The 20455-nt window shown below is 39.8% G+C and overlaps 1 protein-coding gene and 1 long non-coding RNA gene across 2 annotated transcripts; both read left to right on the top strand.

Moving 5' to 3' along the window:
• The first annotated feature begins 4230 nt into the window (after positions 1-4230).
• LOC109901106 (uncharacterized) lies at positions 4231-6475 on the top strand. The gene is made up of 2 exons (XM_020497131.2): positions 4231-4363; positions 4898-6475. The coding sequence occupies exons 1-2, from the start codon at positions 4334-4336 to the stop codon at positions 5264-5266; spliced, it is 399 nt and encodes a 132-aa protein (XP_020352720.1). The 5' UTR covers positions 4231-4333; the 3' UTR covers positions 5267-6475.
• Positions 6476-9126: 2651 nt separating this feature from the next.
• On the top strand, positions 9127-12916 carry LOC116376550 (uncharacterized). Its single transcript, XR_004211988.1, has 2 exons — positions 9127-9634; positions 11293-12916. It is a non-coding gene; the product is annotated as an uncharacterized LOC116376550 (long non-coding RNA).
• Positions 12917-20455: the final 7539 nt, after the last annotated feature.

The raw sequence follows: 20455 nt of genomic DNA, 5'->3' as shown, positions 1-20455 counted from the left end.
AAAGCCATTTCTTAAAGATATCCATAAAAAGTGTTGTTTAAAGTTTGCCACAAGCCACCTGGGAGACACACCAAACATGTGGAAGAAGGTGCTCTGGTCAGATTAAACCAAAATTTAACTTTTTGGCAACAATGCAAAACGTTATGTTTGGCATAAAAGCAACACAGCTCATCACCCTGAACACCCCATCCCCACTGTCAAACATGGTGGTGGCAGCATCATGGTTTGGGCCTGCTTTTCTTCAGCAGGGACATGGAAGATGGTTAAAATTGATGGGAAGATGGATGGAGCCAAATACAGGACCATTCTGGAAGAAAACCTGATGGAGTCTGCAAAAGACCTGAGACTGGGACGGAGATTTGTCTTCCAACAAGACAATGATCCAAAACATAAAGCAAAATCTACAATGGAATGGTTCAAAAATAAACATATCCAGGTGTTAGAATGGCCAAGTCAAAGTCCAGACCTGAATCCAATCGAGAATCTGTGGAAAGAACTGAAAACTGCTGTTCACAAATGCTCTCCATCCAACCTCACTGAGCTCGAGCTGTTTTGCAAGGAGGAATGGGAAAAAATTTCGGTCTCTCGATGTGCAAAACTGATAGAGACATACCCCAAGAGACTTACAGCTGTAATCGCAGCAAAAGGTGGCGCTACAAAGTATTAACTTAAGGGGGCTGAATAATTTTGCACGCCCAATTTTTCAGTTTTTGATTTGTTAAAAAAGTTTGAAATATCCAATAAATGTCATTCCACTTCATGATTGTGTCCCACTTGTTATGCACATTTGGAAATGGATAGGTATAAGTAAAAAGGGGAATATCTCCACATACCTATCTAATCCTTTCACATCTACGTCTATCTACAGGGTGTTTCTGAACAGGACCTACTGTACATGGCTAAGCGCAATGGGTATGTGAGCCTGGAATGCATGAGCAGACTCTTTCAACACAAATGAGGATCTGTGGATCGGTGGAGATGCTTGACACCTGCGGAAAGGGTTTCCTACCTCCATTTTGTGGGAAATACAAAAAATGGAAACAAACATGATCTTGACTTCCAGGTCTCTTATCACCTTGAGTCGGTGGTAGTGTTTCAAACTCTACATTTACAGCAACGCTTTTGGACGGATGGAATGGTTGAAACAAACCATATCTTGATTTCACTGTTTACACAGGGTGTTTATATTCTTAGCATGTTTTTCAATAAACCAGCTTTTGTCTACATGATGGTGACTCGGTCCCTCCCTATGGTGTATGCAAGTGTTCAGTTGCACTTAAAATCTGTGTATCTGAGTTTGATTTATTTATTATTATCTCCATTGTAAAGAAAATGGAATGCTCATAAATATTATGTTGACTACTACATGCCTATATCTGTCAATGTCAATAAAATAACAACAAATCATTATACTAGGTTGCTCTGTAAGAGCTGATATGACTAAATCAGTGTTGGGGTCAATTCTGCGTTTGAAATTAGACGTGTCCAATACAAATTCAATAACTCAATTGGTATTAAAGAGGAATTTGCTGCTTTTATCAGAAGTGATGTGTGATACATTGGTCTGTATCGTCCAGTCTATATGTTGGTCTGATACAGGTCATGTCTCTATAAGTCTTCTTTTTTTTTCTCCTGATCCGAAAGTGTCCTGTAAGGAGGATGGCAATCAGGTCGGGAGGTTTCTGTTCTCTCTCTAAGCACCTATAATGATTAGCCTACTTTGTACTAACCGTCCAAAATAAGGATTCTTCATCCACACATTATTTGGCTCACAAGTGGTTTGGAGCCTACTTTTTGGTGTTTGTAAAAAAAAAAAATAGTTGAAAAGAAAGTCAAGCAAATATGAATTATCAAGACTGTTTTGTGTTCAATAAATACCTCTGGGAAAAGTTCTTGTTATGGAGTTTGACTTTACTTTCACTTTATGTGGAAAGTACCTTATCGTAGCTCTGCCGTGACTTGCGGTGAGTTCTGAGGCCAGCTATGTAAATCCGGGACACTCAAATTAGTATGATATGGTTAGATAAGATAGATGGTAAATTAAGGCAAAAATTTAGCTTGGTTGGTTGGGGTGGATGGGTAGATATATAATATGAACATCTAGCAACCCAAAGGTTGCAAGATAAAATTGCATCACTAACAACGTTCGTATTTTAGCTAATTAGCAAATGTTCAACTACTTACTACTTTTGAGCTACTTTGCAACTACTAGCATGTTAGCTAACCTTTCCCCTAACCTTAACCCTTTTAGCTAACCCTTCCTCTAACCCAAACATGAACCATTTTAGCTAACCTTTCCCTTAACCCTTTAGCCTAACTCCTAATCTTAACCCTAACCTTAACCTTAACTCTAAAACCTAGTCTAGCTAAAGTTAGCCATCTAGCTAACATATTGTACATTTTGCAAATTTGTAACATATAATACAAATTCTTATTCATAATATATCATACTAAATGGGTGATGGACATCCACAAATTAATACATACCATACAAAACGTAACATAAATGGAGTGTCTTGGATTTACGTACAGAACAATACGAGCAGGTGGATGCCTTTGACAGTCAAAGATCACATCTGGAGGCCATGGTCAGGGTCTCACCAACCCAGTCATCCGGATTGTCCCTCATAATCTGGAACAGCGCACGTAGATCAGATTGGTAAAAGTAGATTGTCTGTGCCAGCCTGGAGGTGGAGTTCCATCTGGTTGGCGCAGCCCTCAGTAGAGTCAGTTGTTATAAGATAAATGACTTGTATTAAGACTTTTTGGGGGGTTAACATAAGCAATATTACCGGCCAATGATAATAAAGATAATAAATAATAATAATAATAAAGATGATTTATCTTGGTACAATTATTTTTTTATTTTTAAATAAAATAATTTAAAAACAAATTATCCCTCAATATAACATATTTAGGCTAGCTTAGATTTCACTATTCATGGTGTAAATAGCCATTTGCAGAAGTGATGTGATGCATTGGTCTGTATTGTCCAGTCTGTATGTTGGTCTTGTCTTTGATAAATCGTCCTGGTCAGAAACTGTCCTCTAAGGGGATGGCAATCAGGTAGGCGGATTCTGTGCTCTTTATTTGGTTCACCAGTAGTTTGTAGCCTACTTTCTGGTGTTTGTAAAAATACATGTTTTGAAAAGAATGTCCCAACAATATTTATAACCACGACTATTTGTGCACAAAAAAATACCTGTGTGAAAAGTTATTGTTGTAGTTTCACTTTATGAGTTTTATGGGTACCTGGGTTTCGTCTCTGGGAATTTACTTCATTGATTTGAATTTCATCTTTGGAGTGTCTCTCAACAACAAAATGCCCAATACAGTACAACGCTTGTAGTGTGTAGAGTTAGTAGCTTGGGTAACATATTATTATATTGCCCTATCACGAGGATGGGATTTCCCCAAATAAATGTTTTCGTGGAGTTTCATGCTGTTAACACTGTTTGACAAATAATGCAGCACAGACAATTAGGCATGACCGGGACTGAGTACTGAGTCGAGGTTAGTACTCATGTTACCCCAGACACTTGTTGATAACAGTTTTGCTCGAATAGGAAATAAGCTTACCAAATACATTAGTGATACCAATCATTTTATTGACTTTTAAAACACTAATGTATAGACATAGTCCAAACTAAACTTGTGATTTCAAAGAAATGAGGGCTAGAAATGCTTCCACTGTTGTTTTATTATTGTTGTTAACAGTCATATGACCTATTCATCTCTTTCCCGTTCTCTCTCAGGCAAACACACGTACACACACACACAGGTCAAGGTCTCTGCACATATCTGTGCCACATTATCATGTTGATGGTTTTGGTTTTTCCTTTCTAGGGAGTTTTTCCCAGCCACCGTGCTTCTACAACTGCATTGCTTGCTGTTTGGGGTTTTAGGCTGGGTTTCTGTTACAGCACTTTGAGATATCAGCTGATGTAAGAAGGGCTGTATAAATACATTTGATTTGATTTGATGCAGTAAACTGTTGTGTATCACTCCCAATAACCAGGTATTTATTGTTGCTCTCTTCCGGGTGCAGGTTGTTGTTGTTAGAGAGTTATAACTCTATGGCCTTTGCCTATCTGATGGAACTGGTACCAGGAGTTGCGACAGTTTGTGGAAATCACCTGACAAATAGGATCATGCTGGCTATACTCCAGAGAGAGGAATGGTGGCTAAATGCAAATACACTTTGAATTTGGGGATCTAGGGACTTCCCTCTGGCTTCTGCAGCTTCTGGACCTCCCCTATTGATTTAGTATAAATACAAGGTAAAAGAGGAACATATAAGGTTGATGAGTAGTCTTCACAAACCCTCTGCAAAATGGAAACGGCACAGCTACAATGGCCAATGGTAAGGCTATTAGGTGTTTAACTACACATTATTATAGTTTTCTTCATGCAATAGTACTTCCAAAATAAAATATCATAGATGTTAAAGTTTTAGTTGTTAGTAACATAGCATTGATTAGAGTTTTTTAAAAGACATACTATATGTATTGGTCATAAATGTTGAAAATGTGACAGACATTTTTTTTGTGCCCAAGAGTAAAATGTGTGTAAGGGAGTACGTAACCTTTTATAATTCATATTTGTTTAGCATTGTATAAACTCTGTTCATCTGCATGACTGACTGTAACAGAAACTGAAAGCATGCATAGTGCAGTGTATGAAATAAACACATCTGTGGCATATTCTGCTAATTTATCTCCTACATTTTTTTATATAGCAAAATTGATGTTAATTGATGTAGTGTGTCAGAAAAGGAGGAAGAGCATTTACAACCTCAGCTCTTCATGATATAGCCTATATGTATGACATATCTCTCTGATCTCACGCATACTCCCTATCTCTCTCCACCCCCCCCTCCTCTCTCTCTCTGTCCCAGGCCTTACCTGTTAGGCGCCAGCATTGTCCCAGAGGAGACTCACCGATCCCTGTTCCGTGCGATCCAACATTCCTGAACGCAACTCACGCCTCTCTGCAGGTTGTCCAAGACCATAAATCGACCCGATCCTCCCGGTTAACTGTCACCGTGCTCAACGGCACAGACGGCAAAAGAGTCCCATTGGTCCTCAAGAGCACAGACACCATCGGCAAACTTCAGAAGAGTTTCCTACTGAAGCATCCTGACCTGACGGGAAGCCTGAACCTCGCCTACAACGGCAAGCCCGTCCAGGGGCACCAGAGCCTGGGAGAGCTGGGGGTGAAGAATGGGGCTACCTTCATCACCTTTCAGAGATGTCGTGGAGGGTAGACGTGGAGTAGACGTGGAGCAATAGATGTGGAGGAGGGCTTATTCCATTTATCTATCCCATGGTATGAAATAATATACAAACATTATCTGTTAATGATTTTGTAATTTACAAAGAACAATTGCATTAGACATATCAGGTGTTCTTTTTGCACAACATAATATATGCTTTCTTGATTCAAATACCAACCAATGTAATACTGTAGCCTACTGAGGGAGGATTCACAATGAATAATGTCAAGCCATCTCTTTGCTTTCTTTATGTTAATGTAACTGTCCAGTCTTTCCCATACTTCTATAAAATATGACCTATAAATACTTACAATAAGAGTGAAATAGTTTTCATTCCAAAAAATTAGAATTAAGTATGTTAAAAAGCAGCTTTTTTTGTGTTGGAATTGTGTGGGCGTACACCGGTCATTAAAAATATTAACTTGAGTAGACGGCTGATTGGCCAGCTCATCTTCCTCAGGGAAATAATTCATATGAGGAAATGGCAAGAGTTTCTTAAATGGCCTGTTTGAGGTACATGTTTGAGATGGGGTTTTCAATGGGGTTGGGGTTTTTTTCTCCAATTTTTGCTTTGGCCACAAATATGTACGGGACAAATCAGAAACGGAACTTTTAAAAGTGAGATTTCCACTGGGCAGTTACTTTAACTCCACCAGGCACAGCCAGAAGAGGACTAGCCACCCCTCAGAGCCTGGTTCCTCTCTAGATCTCTTCCCAGGTTTCTGTCTTTCTATGGAGTTTTTCCTAGCCGTGCTTCTACATCTGCATTGTTTACGGTTTGATGTTTTAGTCTGGGTTTATGTATAAGCACTTTGTGACATCTGCCTGATTTAAAAAGGGCTTTATAAATATGTTTGTCTTGTTTTGCTCTTGCTTGGTACTAGCTAACAAAGTGCACGATAAGCCGGTCACCAATCAAGTGATTTAGTTCACCACGTTAAATGTGCCGTTTGTGAGGTTTTATTGATAGATTTGATATACAATTGTTGTTTAAAGACTACTGTATTTCTTACTTTACTGTAACAACAAATATTTTTGTAACTAGAAATATGTTTTCAATGACAACCAAAAAGGCTAGCCAATCAGAAGGATAATGAACAAAACAAATAATGTTTAAACATGTATTTATTTTATCTGCATATACGGAATGGACATTGTATTCACCCTTCATTAAATAAACACTTAAATATTTAAAGCATATGCAAATTGTGTTTGGTAAAATTTTCATGATAAAACATTGGCCAATAACTAGTTCCGAAAATAAATGAACCCCCCTTGTTGCCACATCGACCTGAGCTAGCGTAGGTGCTGCACAAATCGAATGATCTGCTGATGCTCACTCATTCGGTTGTCAATTATTCTAGTATCAGTAAAAGGACAGTCTTCATGGAAATCACCTGACAAAGAGGATGGTGCTGGCTACACTCCAGGAAATGGCTGTTCCAAAAGTACCAAAAGAAAGTGTGGTGTTCCTTAATGGACACAAAGGGGATTCCCTTTGGATTAGATTTCCCCCTGCAGATTAAAGGTGTAAAATAAATCCATATCTTCAAAGGAACAGAACGAGAAACATATACAGTACCAGCCAAAAGTATAGACACACCTACTCATTCAAGGGTTTTCCTTTATTTCATATATTTTCTACATTGTAGAATAATAGTGAAGACATCAAGACTATGAAATAACACATGGAATCATGTAGTAACCAAAAAAGTGTTCATGAAATCAAAATATATTTGAGATTTTAGATTATTTAAAGTAGCCACCCTTTGCCTTGATGACAGCTTTGTACATTATTGTCATTCTTTCAACCAGCTTCATGAGGTCGTCACCTGGAATGCATTTCAATTAACAGGTAGGCCTTGTTAAAAGTTCATTTGTGGAACTTCTTTCCTTTTTAATGTGTTTGAGCCAGTCAGTTGTGTAGTGACAAGGTAGGGGTGGTATACAGAAGATTGTCCCATTTGGTAAAAGACCAAGACTATATTATTGCAAGAACAGCTCAAATAACCAAAGAGAAACAACAGTCTATCATTACTTTAATGCATCAGCATGATAATGTGAAGCAAATACGTGCAGAGATCTTGACTGCGTGTGTGTGTTTGTTTGCCTGAGAAAGTGAAAGAGTTGAAGAGGTCACATGACTTTTAGTAACTGTAATAAAACAACAGAGGAAACAATTGCATGTCTAGCCCTCATTTATTTACAAACACAAGTTTAGGTTGAACTATGTTTATATGTTAGAGTTTTAAAAGACACTCAAATGAATGGTAACACTAATGTAATTGCTAAGCGTATTCCTATTCATTTAAAACTGTTATCGACGCGTCTGGGGTGACACGAGTTCTAACCTCGACTCAGTAACCTCTAACCTCGACTCAGTAGTGTCTCTGTGCTGCATTTCTTGTCAAACAATGGTGTCGTGTCTTTGGCTATGCCGGATTAAGTGATATGACATGCTATTCTATAAAATCATTTCTCCGTAATTAATATCACCTGATTGAGCCATGTAAATGTAATTAACTAGAGATTCGGGCACCACAAAATAATATTTATAGAGCTGTTACCTTCCGAATAAACTCTTAAAGATCTAGTAATATAGATAGCAGTCAACATTAATCTTCATCTTACTTCAGTCTCATCTGAAAGTTGTAAATTCTTGGTTATCTTCAAGAACCCTGGCTAACAATTTGAATCAGCAATACAACATTGGGTTTAATTATTTATTTACCTAATACCTAACTAATCACACCGAATTCACATACACACAATTAATCATAACTTGATTACAAATGACGTCATAAAGGAAAACGTCCCTAGCGGACGGAACAGATATGACAGGTTGTTACACAAAGGAAAATGGGCTGGGATGAGTGAAAGAGCGAGAGACTGAGGAACAAAGGTGCTATCGTAAATACAGTATCTTAAATTACCGCCCATTTGGAAAAGGAAAATGCAGTAAATATTTACTCTGAGCTGCGCTTCAGTAGGTTGGTGTTAGATGGAAGGCCGTATTGCCAAACCGAGTCCTCTGTCCTTTGAAGAATGTCTCTGGTTGTCAATTGGATACGTTGTAGTAACGTCGTTGTGTGATAGAAGGGATACTCTGTCCGTTCCTTCCTAACCTGCGTTTGCAGCTGCGGTCGCTAACTCAACAGCTAGGAGGTCACTAGCTTCACTAGCTAGGAGGTCACTAGCTTCACTTCTGTAGTGAATAAGAGTTCAAAAGTTCATACCATTCGCAACCAAAGCTCATGCTGATGTTGGCTTCGTTCTGTAGTTATTATCTGAACCATTCTGACATAGGACCGTCGCCCTCATATCCTCGGAACAGGAAGTTGTTCTGTTGTCAAGGGCTTATAGGAAGGGAGAGGAGGGTGTGTTTGAAAAGTTTTATAGCCCTTGTCCCTTCACAGGGGAGGGCCACTGATTGAGCAGCCCTCCCCATTTTATGAAAATCCAAATCTCACATTTTAGAAGCTAAAATCACATTTTATCCCATCACAAATAATTTAATATTCAAACATTTAAATTGAACAACAATTCCATGTGAATCCGATAACTCTGATGTGTAGACTTTCCGCTGTAGAGTTTATGTCATCTTATCATTGATGAGAATGTCTCAGATGACAACCGAACATCATATTCATTAAGTACCACTGCATATGTTCAATTGTTCGGATTACCAGAATATAGTTCATCTCCCCCCACCTACAGATGTTCCCAGAATCTCTATGTTAACCAAGTAAAAAAAAATGTAACCTCAGTAAATTAGAAAAGGGAAAAGGGAGGAAGAGGTATTTATGACTGTCATAAACCAACCCCCCAGGCCAACGTCATGACAATGGTAACAGCATGAAAATCCACATCAATCAATCAATCAAATGTATTTATAAAGCCCTTTTCACATCAGCAGATGTCACAAAGTGCAATACATAGCTGCCACTACAGTTTCCAAATCTATGAAAGGCATTGCAGAAGTAGGCTTCTCCTGACTGGCATGGAGCAAACTGCAGACAATATCATCTCAAATGTTATACCCCAGCACTTTTACCTTCGGCCTATGGGGTGCATTTGTCATTACTACTGGTGAAGTTAGTATGTGAAAACGACTCTTCTCAAACATACATTCCCGGTCAGAGGTTCAAACGTCTGCTCATTCAAGGGTTTTTCTTTATTTTTACTACTTTGTATATTGTAGAATAATAGTGAAGACATCACAACTATGAAATAACACATATGGAATCATGTAGTAACTAAAAAAGTGTTAAAGAAATGAAAATATTTTTCATATTTGTAACGATTTTCGTCCTCCTCTTCTGAGGAGGAGTAGGAAGGATCGGACCAATACGCAGCGTGGTAAGTGTTCGTCATATTTTTTATTAAAACTGAACACTACACAAAATGAAAACAAAACAGTTCGGTGTGGAAAACACAGACACAGAAAATAAATCACCCACAACAAAAATGGGGAAAACAGGCTACCTAAGTATGATTCTCAATCAGAGATAACGATCGACAGCTGCCTCTGATTGAGAACCATACCAGGCCAAACACAGAAATACAACACAGAAAAAGAACATAGACTACCCACCCCAACTCACGCCCTAACCAAACTAACACAAAGACATAATAAAGGAACTAAGGTCAGAACGTGACAATATTTATATATTTCTACAAAGTAGCCACCCTTTGAATTGATGACAGCTTTGCACAATCTTTACATTCTCTCAAACAGCTTCACCTGGAATGTTTTTCCAACAGTCTTGAAGGAGTTCCCACATATGCTGAGCACTTGTTGGCTGCTTTTCCTTCACTCTGAAGTCGAACTCATCCCAAACCATCTAATTTGGGTTGAGGTTGGGTGACTGTGGAGTCCAGGTCATCTGATGCAGCACTCCATCACTCTCCTTCTGGGTCAAATAGCCCTTACACAGCATGGAGGTGTGTTTTGGGTCATTGTCCTGTTGAAAAACAAATGATAGTCCCACTAAGCACAAACCAGGTGGGATGGCATATCGCTGCAGAATGCTGTGATAACCATCATGGTTAAGTGTGCCTTGAATTCGAAATAAATCACAGACAGTGTAACCAGCAAAGCACCCCCACACCATCATACCTTCTCCTCCGTGCTTCACGGTGGGAACCACACATGCAGAGATCACCCGTTCACCTACTCTGTGTCTCACAAAGACATGGCAGACCAAATGAGAGGTTTCCACTGTCTGATGTCCATTCCTTGTGTTTCTTGGCCCAAGCAAGTCTCTTCTTTGTATTGGTGTCCTTTAGTAGTGGCTTCTTTGCAGCATTCCAACCATGAAGTGTCACGTCTTAACCTTAGTTCCTTTTTTGTCTCTATTTTAGTTTGGTCAGTGTGTGAGTTGGGTTGGGCATTCTATGTGTTGTTCTATGTTTTTGTATTTCTGTGTTTGGCCTGGTATGGTTCCCAATCAGAGACAGCTGTTTATCGTTGTCTCTGATTGAGAACCATACTTAGGCAGCCTGTTTTCTCACTATGATTTGTGGGTAGTTGTTTTCTGTTGTATGTCTGCACCAGCCAGAACTGTTTTGGTCGTACTTCGACACCATAATGTCATAGATGTTAAAGCTGTAGTGAATGGCAACATAGTATGGTTTAGAGTTTTTGTTTTTAGAAGACATACGTATTAGTCAACAATGGTGAAATTGTAAGCACTATTTCTTGTGCCAAAAACTCAAATGTGTGTGAGAGGGTTTTTCTTTTATCATGGTATCATCTGTATGACACAGTGCCAGAAACTGAAAGCAGGCATAGAGCAGTGCATGAAATAAACAAATCTGTGGCATATTCTGGCATTTTTTTATTGCAAAAGTGATGTTTCTTGATGTAGTGTATATGAAAAGGAGGAAGAGGATTAACAACCTCAACGTTCTTGATTATATAGCCTATACTTATGCCATCACTCTCATCTCACACACACTCACTCTTTCTCTCTTTACCCCCCCCCCCCCTCTATCTTTCTCTCTCTCTGTTCCAGGCCTTACTTGTTAGACTCCAGCATTGTCCCAGAGGAGCCCCACCGATCCCTGTTCCGTACAATCCAACATTCCTGAATGCATCTCACACCTCTCTTTTGGTTGTCGAAGACACTAAACCGACCCGAGCTTCCCGTTTCACTGTCACTGTGCTCAACGGCTCAGATGGGAAAATAGTTCCATTGCTCCTGAAGAGCACAGACACCATCGGCAAACTTCAGAGGAGGTTCCTACAGAAGCGGCCTGACCTGACGGGAAGCCTGAACCTCGCCTACAAACGGCAAGCCCGTCCAGGGGCACCAGAGCCTCGGAGAGCTGGGGGTGAAGAATGGTGTTACCTTCATCACTTTTCAGAGGTGTCTTGCAGGGTAGATGTGGAGTAAAAGTGCAGCAATAGATGTGAAGGAGGGCTGTTTCCGTTGATCTTTCCCTTCTCATGCAATATGAACAATATCTGTCAATTAATTTGTGATCTATAAAGAATATTTGCATTAGCCATATCGGGTGTTCTTTTTGCACTACATAGTAGATTCTTTATGGTTTAGAATACCAACCAAAGTGATGTTGTAGCTTGCTGAGGGAGAATGCACAATGAATAATGTTAATGCATCTTTGTCCTTTCTTTATGTTAAAGTAACTGTCCAGTGTTTCCAGACTTCTATGAAATATGTTCTACAATTACTTACAATATGAGCTAAATAGTTTTTCTATAGTATAGTAATAGTAATTGAGTATGTTAAAAGTATGTTAAAAAGCATATTTTCTGTGTTGGTGTGTTGTGGGCGTACACCAACATCAGAAAGGTGTCGACGTATACCGCTTATAAAGAATATTCTTGCGAGTAAGACTGCTGATTGGCCAGCTCATCTTCCTCAGGGAGATAACATTATTTATATGAGGAAATACTGTAGCAAGCATTTTTTAAACAGCCTGTTTGAGATACAATTTTGAATATTTTTTTCATGTTTTTTCTCTCCAATTTATGCTTTGGCCACAAACACAAGTATTGGACAAATCAACAACATTATTTGGATATGTGAGAATATGAACGTTTAAAAGTGAGTTTTTCACTGGGCAGTTACTTTAACTCCATCCAGCACAACCAGAAGAGGACTGGCCACCCCTCAGAGCCTGTTTCTGCTTTAGGTTTCTTCCTAGGTTCCTGCCTTTTGAGGGTGTTTTTCCTAGCCACCGTGCTTCTACATCTGCATTGCTTGCTGTTTGGGGTTTTAGGCTGGGTTTCTGAATAAGCACTTTGTGACATTGGCTTTCTAAATACATTTGATTGATTGACTGATTTAACTGTCTTGTTTTGCTCTTGCCTAGCTATACTATACACCGGTCACCAATCAATGTGAGTTAGTTCACCAAGTTAAATGTATCATTTGTGAGGTTTTACTGATAATTTTGATAAACCATTGTCGATTAAGAGTGGGCTACTACTGTATCAGAAATTGCTCAGTACTGATTTCTTACTTTATTGTAAAAATACTATATATTTTCAATGACAACCAATAAGGCTAGCCAATCAGGAGGATGAACAAAATAAACTATGTTGAAACATATTTTATCTGCATATATGGACATTCTACTCACCCTTAAATAAATACCTAATTATTTCAAGTGTATGCCATCTGTGTTTGGTGAAATTTTCATGATAAAACATTGGCCAATAACTTGTTCAGAAAATAAATGAACCACACTTTTTGCCACATCGACCTGAGCTAGCGTAGGTGCTGCACAAATCGAATGATCTGTTCATTTATAAATTTTTTATTTCACCTTTATTTAACCAGGTAAGCTAGTTGAGAACAAGTTCTCATTTGCAACTGCGACCTGGACAAGATAAAGCATAGCAGTTCGACACATACAGCAACACAGAGTTACAAATGGAATGAACAAAACATACAGTCAATAATACAGTAGAAAAAAAGAAAACAAAGTCTATATACAATGAATGCAAATTAGGTCAAATAAGGGAGTTAAGGCAATAAATAGGCCATGGTGGCGAAGTAATTACAATATGGCAATTAAACACTGGAATGGTAGATGTGCAAAAGATGGATGTGCAAGTAGAAATACTGTGGTGCAAAAGGAGCAAAATAAATTAATACAGTATGGGGATGAGGTAGATAGATGGGCTGTATGCAGATGGGCTATGAACAGTTGCAGTGATCTGTGAGCTGCTCTGACAGCTGGTTCTACAAGCTAGTGAGGGACATGGGAATCTCCAGCTTCAGTGATTTTTGCAGTTCGTTCCAGTCAGTGGCAGCAGAGAACTGGAAGAAAGGCGACCAAAGGAGGAATTGGCTTTGGGGGTGACAAGTGAGATATACCTGCTGGAGCGCATGCTACGAGTGGGTGCTGCTATGGTGACCAGCGAGCTGAGATAAGGCGGGGCTTTACCTAGCAGAGACTTGCAGATAACCTGTAGCCAGTGGGTTTGGCGACGAGTATGAATCGAGGGCCAGCCAACGAGAGATCGTATAGGTCGCAGTGGTGAGTAGTGTATGGGGATTTGGTGGCAAAACGGATGGCACTGTGATAGACAACATCCAGTTTGCTGAGTACAGTGGTGGAGGCTATTTTATAGATGACATCGCCGAAGTCAAGGATCTGTAGGATGGTCCGTTTTACATAGGGTATGTTTGGCAGCATGAGTGAAGGAAGCTTTGTTGCGAAATAGGAAGCTGATTCTAGATTACATTTTTGATTGGAGAGGCTTAATGTGAGTCTGGAAGGAGAGTTTACAGTCTAGCCAGACACCTAGGTATTTGTAGTTATCCACGTATTCAAAGTCAGAGCCGTCCAGAGTAGTGATACTGGATGGGCGGGCAGGTGCGGGCAATGATTGGTTGAATAGCATGCATTTAGTTTTATTTGCGTTTAAGAGCAGTTGGAGGCCACGGAAGGAGAGTTGCATGGCATTGAAGCTCGTCTGGAGGTTAGTTAACACAGTGTCCAAAGAAGGGCCAGAAGTATACAGAATGGTGTCGTCTGTGTAGAGGTGGATCAGAGAATCACCAGCAGCAAGAGCTGTTGATGCTCACTCATTTGGTTGTCACCTGTTCTAGTAGCAGTAGAAGGACAGTCTTCCTGCAAATCACCTGACAAAGAGGATGGTGCCAAAAGTACCAAAAGGAAAGTGTGGTGTTCATTAAATGGACATGGCTTGGATTTCCCCTTGTAGATTAAAGGTATTTAAAAGGGGGTTTACATTCAAAGGAATAGAAAGAGAAACTCTATGGTTGAGAAGAGTAGATTTGACATACTTACTCCACCAGTAATAATGGCAAATGCACACCAATGGCCAAAGGTCAAGGTGCCGGGGTTTAACATTTGAGATGATACGGTCTGCAGTTTACTCCAAGCAGCACAGAATGAGACTGCTTCTACATTGCCCCTCATATATTTGGAATCTGTAGTGGTTACTATTGATTAATATGCATTTAGAGGAAATATTAGCACACACTGCCACAACACCATAATCACGTAACATTCTTCAACTGGTCGTTCAGAACAGCACCGTTTCCGTTTAATTTATTATGCTCACTGTAGTGTCCTGCTGAATGCGGCTCTGGCCAATCCGACCGTCGAGCAAATACACTAATTAAAGGGTCTTCTCTAGTTACCACAATCAGAAAATCATAAACCCCACCTATTTCTACAATTTTGATAAAAATGTAATTTGAACCTTTAACACCAACATTAACCCTGACCTTAACCACACCGCTAACCTTATGCCTAACTCGTGTTACCCCAGACACTTTGTTGATAATAGTTGTGATCGAATGGGAAATAAGCTTACCAGTTACATCATTGTTACCAATCCTTTGTCCGACTTTTAAAACACTAACGCATAAACATAGTTCAAATGAAACGTGTGTTTTCACAGAAATTAAAGGTTGGAAGTGGTGGCGGATTGCACCCGTTGTTTTATTAGCTATTGTTACTATGACCTCTTCATCTCTTTCACTTTCACAGGTTTGTCTTGTTGCTCTGTTCCTGGCGCAGGTTGTTGTTTTCAGAGAGTCATAACTCTATGACCTTTGCCTATCTGATGGAACTGGTGCCTGGAGTCATGACAGCTCGCAGAAACCACCTGACAAATAGGATCAGGCTGGCTAAACTCCAGAAAAGTACAAAAAAACAACAACATTGAATTTGGGGGATCTAGGGACTTCCCCCTGGCTTCTGCAGCTTCTGGACCTCCCCTATTGATTTAGTATAAATACAGTTCAAGTTAAAAGAGGAACATATGAGGTTGATGAGTAGTCTTCACAAACCCTCTGCAAAATGGAAACGGCACAGCTACAATGGCCAATGGTAAGGCTTGTTTATTTACGCACCGGTACTTCAACACTATAATGTCATACTGCCGTGGTTGGTAACATATTTTAGTATTGTTTCGAGTAAAACTTTTTTTTTTTTAGAAGAGATATGTATTGGTCATCAATGTTGAAAATGTAAGCACTATTTCTTGTGCCCAAAAGTGAAATGTGAGTCAGAGGGTTTTTCTTTTTATCATTCACAATTCTTCATCATGATATCAACTGTACGACACAGTAACAGAAACTGAAAGCAGGCATAGTGGAGGGCATGAAATAAGCAAATGTGTGGCATTTCCCGTCATTGTTGTACATTGCAAAAGTGATGTTCATTGAAGTAGAATGAGGATGAACAACCTTGACATTATTGATGATATAGCCAGTATTTACAGTATGCCATATCTCTCTCCTCTCACACACACACTCTATTTCTCTCTCTACCCCCCTGTCTCTTTCTCTCTCCCTGTCCCAGGCCTTACCTACCTTACTCCACGATTGCCCCAGAGGAGACCCACCGATCCCTGTTCCGTACGATCCAACATTCCTGAACGCAACTCACGCCTCTCTACTGGTTGTCCAAGACCATAAACCGAACCGAGCATCCCGTTTAGCTGTCACCGTGCTCAGCGGCTCAGACGGCAAAAGAGTCCCATTCGTCCTCAAGAGCACAGACACCATCGGCAAACTTCAGAGGAGGTTCCTACAGAAGCGGCCTGACCTGACGGGAAGCCTGAACCTCGCCTACAATGGCAAGCCCGTCCAGAGACACCAGAGCCTGGGAGAGCTGGGGGTGAAGAATGGGGCTACCTTCATCACCTTTCAGAGGTGTCTTGGAGGTTAGACGTGGAGCAATAGATGTGGAGGAGGGCTGTTCCCGTTCGTCTATCCCTTGGCATACAATATGAACAATATCTGTTGATGGATTAGTGATCTATAAAGCATAATTGCATTAGCCATATCAGGGGTTCTTTTTGCACTACACGATAGATTCTTTATTGATTAAAATACCAACCAAAGCGAGGCTGTAGCCTATTGAGGGAGAATGCACAATGAATAATATAATTGCATTTCTGTCCTTTCTTTATTTTAAACAAGCTATCCAGTATTTCCAAACTTTTATGAAATATGATCTATCATTAACAATATGAGTGAAATTGTTTTTCTTCCAGAAAATGGTAATGAAGTATGTTAAAAAGCAGATTTTCTGTGTTGGAATGGTGTGGGCGTATACCGTTCACAAAAAATAGGAACGCAAGAAGACCACAGATTTGGCCAGATGATCCTCCTCAGGTTGATAACGTCCTTTCTACAGGATGAGGAAATACCAAACGTTTTTTAAACGGCATGTTTGAGATACAAGTTTGAGGTATGGTTTTTAAAGTGTTTTTCCCCCCTCCAATTTATGCTTTGACCACAAAAGCAAGTATTGGAAGAATGAACAGCATTATTTGGGTATGCGTTAAGAGAAAACAAACTTTTAAAAGTGAGTTTTTCACTGGGCAGTTGCTTTAACTCCACCCAGCACAGCCAGAAGAGGACTGGCCACCCCTCCGCTCTAGGTTTCTTCCTAGGTTCCCGCCTTTCTGCATTGCTTGCTGTTTGGGGTTTTAGGCTGGGTTTCTGAATAAGCACTTGGTGACATCGGCTGTCTAAATGCCTTTGATTGATTGACTGATTTAACTGTCTTGTTTTGCTGGTACTAGCTAACAAAGTGAACTATAAGCCGGTCACCAATCAATTTGAGTTAGCTTCACCACGATAAATGCACCATTTGTGAGGTTTTACTGATAATTTTGATAAACCATTGTCATTTAAGAGTGGGCTACTACTGTATCTAAAATAGTTTTGTACTGATTTCTTACTTTATTGTAAAAAAATATATTTATATTTGTGCAATATAATTTTGTTTTCATTGACAACCAATAAGGCTAGCCAATCAGGAGGATGATGAACAAAATAAAATATGTTTAAACATATATATATTTTATTCACCCTTAAATAAATACCTACATATTTCAAGTGTATGCCATCTGTGTTTGGTGACATTTTCATGATTAAACATTGGCCAATAACTGGTTCAGAAAATAAATGAACCACACTTGTTGCCACATCGACCTGAGCTAGCGTAGGTGCTGCACAAATCTAATGATCTGTTGATGCTCACTCATTTGGTTGTCACCTGTTCTAGTAGCAGTAGAAGGACAGTCTTCCTGGAAATCACCTGACAAAGAGGATGGTGCCAAAAGTACCAAAAGGAAAGTGTGATGTTAATTGGACATGGCTTGGATTTCCCCTTGTAGATTAAAGCTATTTAAAAGGGGGTTGTACCTGCAGACTACAGGTACAAAATACATCCTTATCTTCAAAGGAACAGCAAGAGAAACATATATGTTTGAGAATAGTAGTTTTCACATACTCACTCCACCAGTAGACAAATGTACTCCAATGGCCAAAGGGTTTAACATTTGAGATGATATTGTCTGCAGTTTGCTCCCTGTCTGCACAGGAGAAGCCTACTTCCGCCTTTCACAGAGTTTGAAACTGGATTGGTTGCTACTGATTAATATGCCCTTAGAGGAAATATTAGCACACTGCCACAACACCATAAATCACATAACATTCTTCAACTGGTCGTTCAGAACAGCACAGTTCCCGTTGAATTTACGCTGCACACCGTAGCGTCCTGCTGAATGGGGCTCTGGCCAAACCAACTGTTGCGGAAGTGCACTAATTAAAGGGTTGCCAATTTTAAACCTAACCTTAACAACTGACTTTAACCACGCTGCTAACCTCATGCCTAACCCTAACCTTAAATGAAGATCAAAAAGCAAATGTTTGTTCACACACATTTTTTTCTGATATTGCCAGTTTGGACTTTGTGGCTATGGTAACTAGTGACAACCCAATTTCACATGTGTAATATTGTTTGAGACATCAGGTAGTCAATTTTTGGTTTGTTTTTATCAGATCAAATCCTCAAATAATAAGCTGTCTTAACCACGCCATCTACCCATCTTGGATGTATACGTCTATATTAGCCCAACAGCCGGAAGATGGTGATAGTGAGTCCTTTCCTCATACCAGACATAGGAAATGTATGCAGGCGGCTATACACTTGTATCCCCCATACATAAAACATTCTCCATTCAGGCTGCAAAGACTCAATTTCCTCCTTAACTAAATTTAATGGCGAGAAGGCATAAAAAAGTGTGTAAAATATGCATATTTTCATTATGCTAGTCCTGGGGGTTGCCACAGTATGTTTTTTCACCCTGGTCTTAGTGGCTGAACGTGAGTTGCCTTAGCGACTGCCCAAGAAACCATCCAACAACACTGTAGGCCTGTTGGAACTAATCAAAAATAGGAATTTTACAAGTAATTCACTACAAAAATAGTCTATTTGGACAGGGCACAATTGCTCCTGGAGCTGCAACTTCGACGATGATGGTAGGAGTGGTTTTGCCAAAAAATCATGGGAGTTTGAGCCTTAAATAACAGGAAAATACTGGAATAGGTTGTCATAGAATATAATTCTACAGGTTTTTGATTCTCTATTTAAAATATTTATTTGCCGTTAGACAAAGACAACCAGAGCATCATAACGCAAGGGGTTTCAATAGGATCAGAAAAAAATAGTCATCTTAGGGATCTTAGGGATCCTACTTGAAATTATAAAATTAGACTGAAACTGTGTAGGACCTCACTAGATACTTTAGAACATCACCCCAAATGTTAAAAGTGGTGGAGTTTCCCTTGAAAAGTATACATTTGATCCCATGGATCTTCAGTCCTTGCATCCATAGCTTTGTCGATCAAATTTGAGTGGCAGGGCGGCAGTTTTTGTTTCCCAAACGCAGACTTTAAAATGTACAGCATCCTTGAATTTTGGGAACACGAAAACTGCTCACAAATGTGTCGTGTTTTGTTGTTATTATTATTGTAGGGAAGGCAGCATCCTTGTTTGTCCTTGTTATTTTTGTTCAAGTCACCCTCCCTCTCGTCACAACGAGACATACGTATGACAGATACTGCATGTCTTTGATTCAGAGAGACAGGTGTGGTTCTGCGGAGAGCCACCTTCACGTCTCGTACCTTAGGGCAATGTCACATTTGTCGTCAGGCAATATGGATTGCCCCCACACATGGAGACGGGATTTCCATACCTGCAGCACCATGCTTGCCCCCCCGAAGCGTGAATGGAATAAAAGAACAGGGGCCCAGCTTCAAACCAACCCCATATCATCAGGCAACTTGACCTGAACATCTTGACCTGAAACGACCCTTACCACCAGACAACTGAATCTATTAATCATTGTAGTAGATGGAGTTTCTTCTGTACTACACTGGTATATTCTTGTGAAAAAAAAGAATTTAGTAGTGGTCAGGTTAGAGTTTGAAGCGGGGTCAGGGTGGATGTGGGATGATAAGCAGGCTATGTGCATGTGGAAAGGAGGGAGATGCAGAAGGGGCTTCCTTTCAACATCTGCAAGCCTAGTGGGAAAGGGTGACCGTGTAACGGTTCTCTTCTTCCTCTTCCTCTGAAGAAGAGGTGTAGCAGGGATCGGACCAAGACGCAGCGTAGTTATCATTCATGGTTCTTTTAATAACGAAAACTATACATGAAATAGACAACAAAACAAGAAACATGAAAACCCGAAACAGTCCCATGTGGTACAAACACTGACACAGGAGACAACCACCCACAAAACCCAACACAAAACAGGCTACCTAAATATGGTTCCCAATCAGAGACAATGACTAACACCTGCCTCTGATTGAGAACCATATCAGGCCAAACATAGAAATAGACAAACCAGACACACAACATAGAATGCCC

This window comes from Oncorhynchus kisutch, linkage group LG12 (genome assembly GCF_002021735.2).
Source record: "Oncorhynchus kisutch isolate 150728-3 linkage group LG12, Okis_V2, whole genome shotgun sequence".
NCBI classification, from domain to species: Eukaryota; Metazoa; Chordata; class Actinopteri; order Salmoniformes; family Salmonidae; genus Oncorhynchus; species Oncorhynchus kisutch.
The sequence above is the reverse complement of the archived record's forward strand: the minus strand, read 5'-3'. Positions and strand labels throughout refer to the sequence as shown.

Bases quoted from the DNA above. Each gene is read 5' to 3' on its own strand.
- LOC109901106 (XM_020497131.2), top strand. From the start codon at position 4,334: ATGGAAACGGCACAGCTACAATGGCCAATG. The intron at 4,364-4,897 runs GTAAGGCTATTA...TCTCTGTCCCAG, and splicing joins CACAGCTACAATGGCCAATG to GCCTTACCTGTTAGGCGCCA.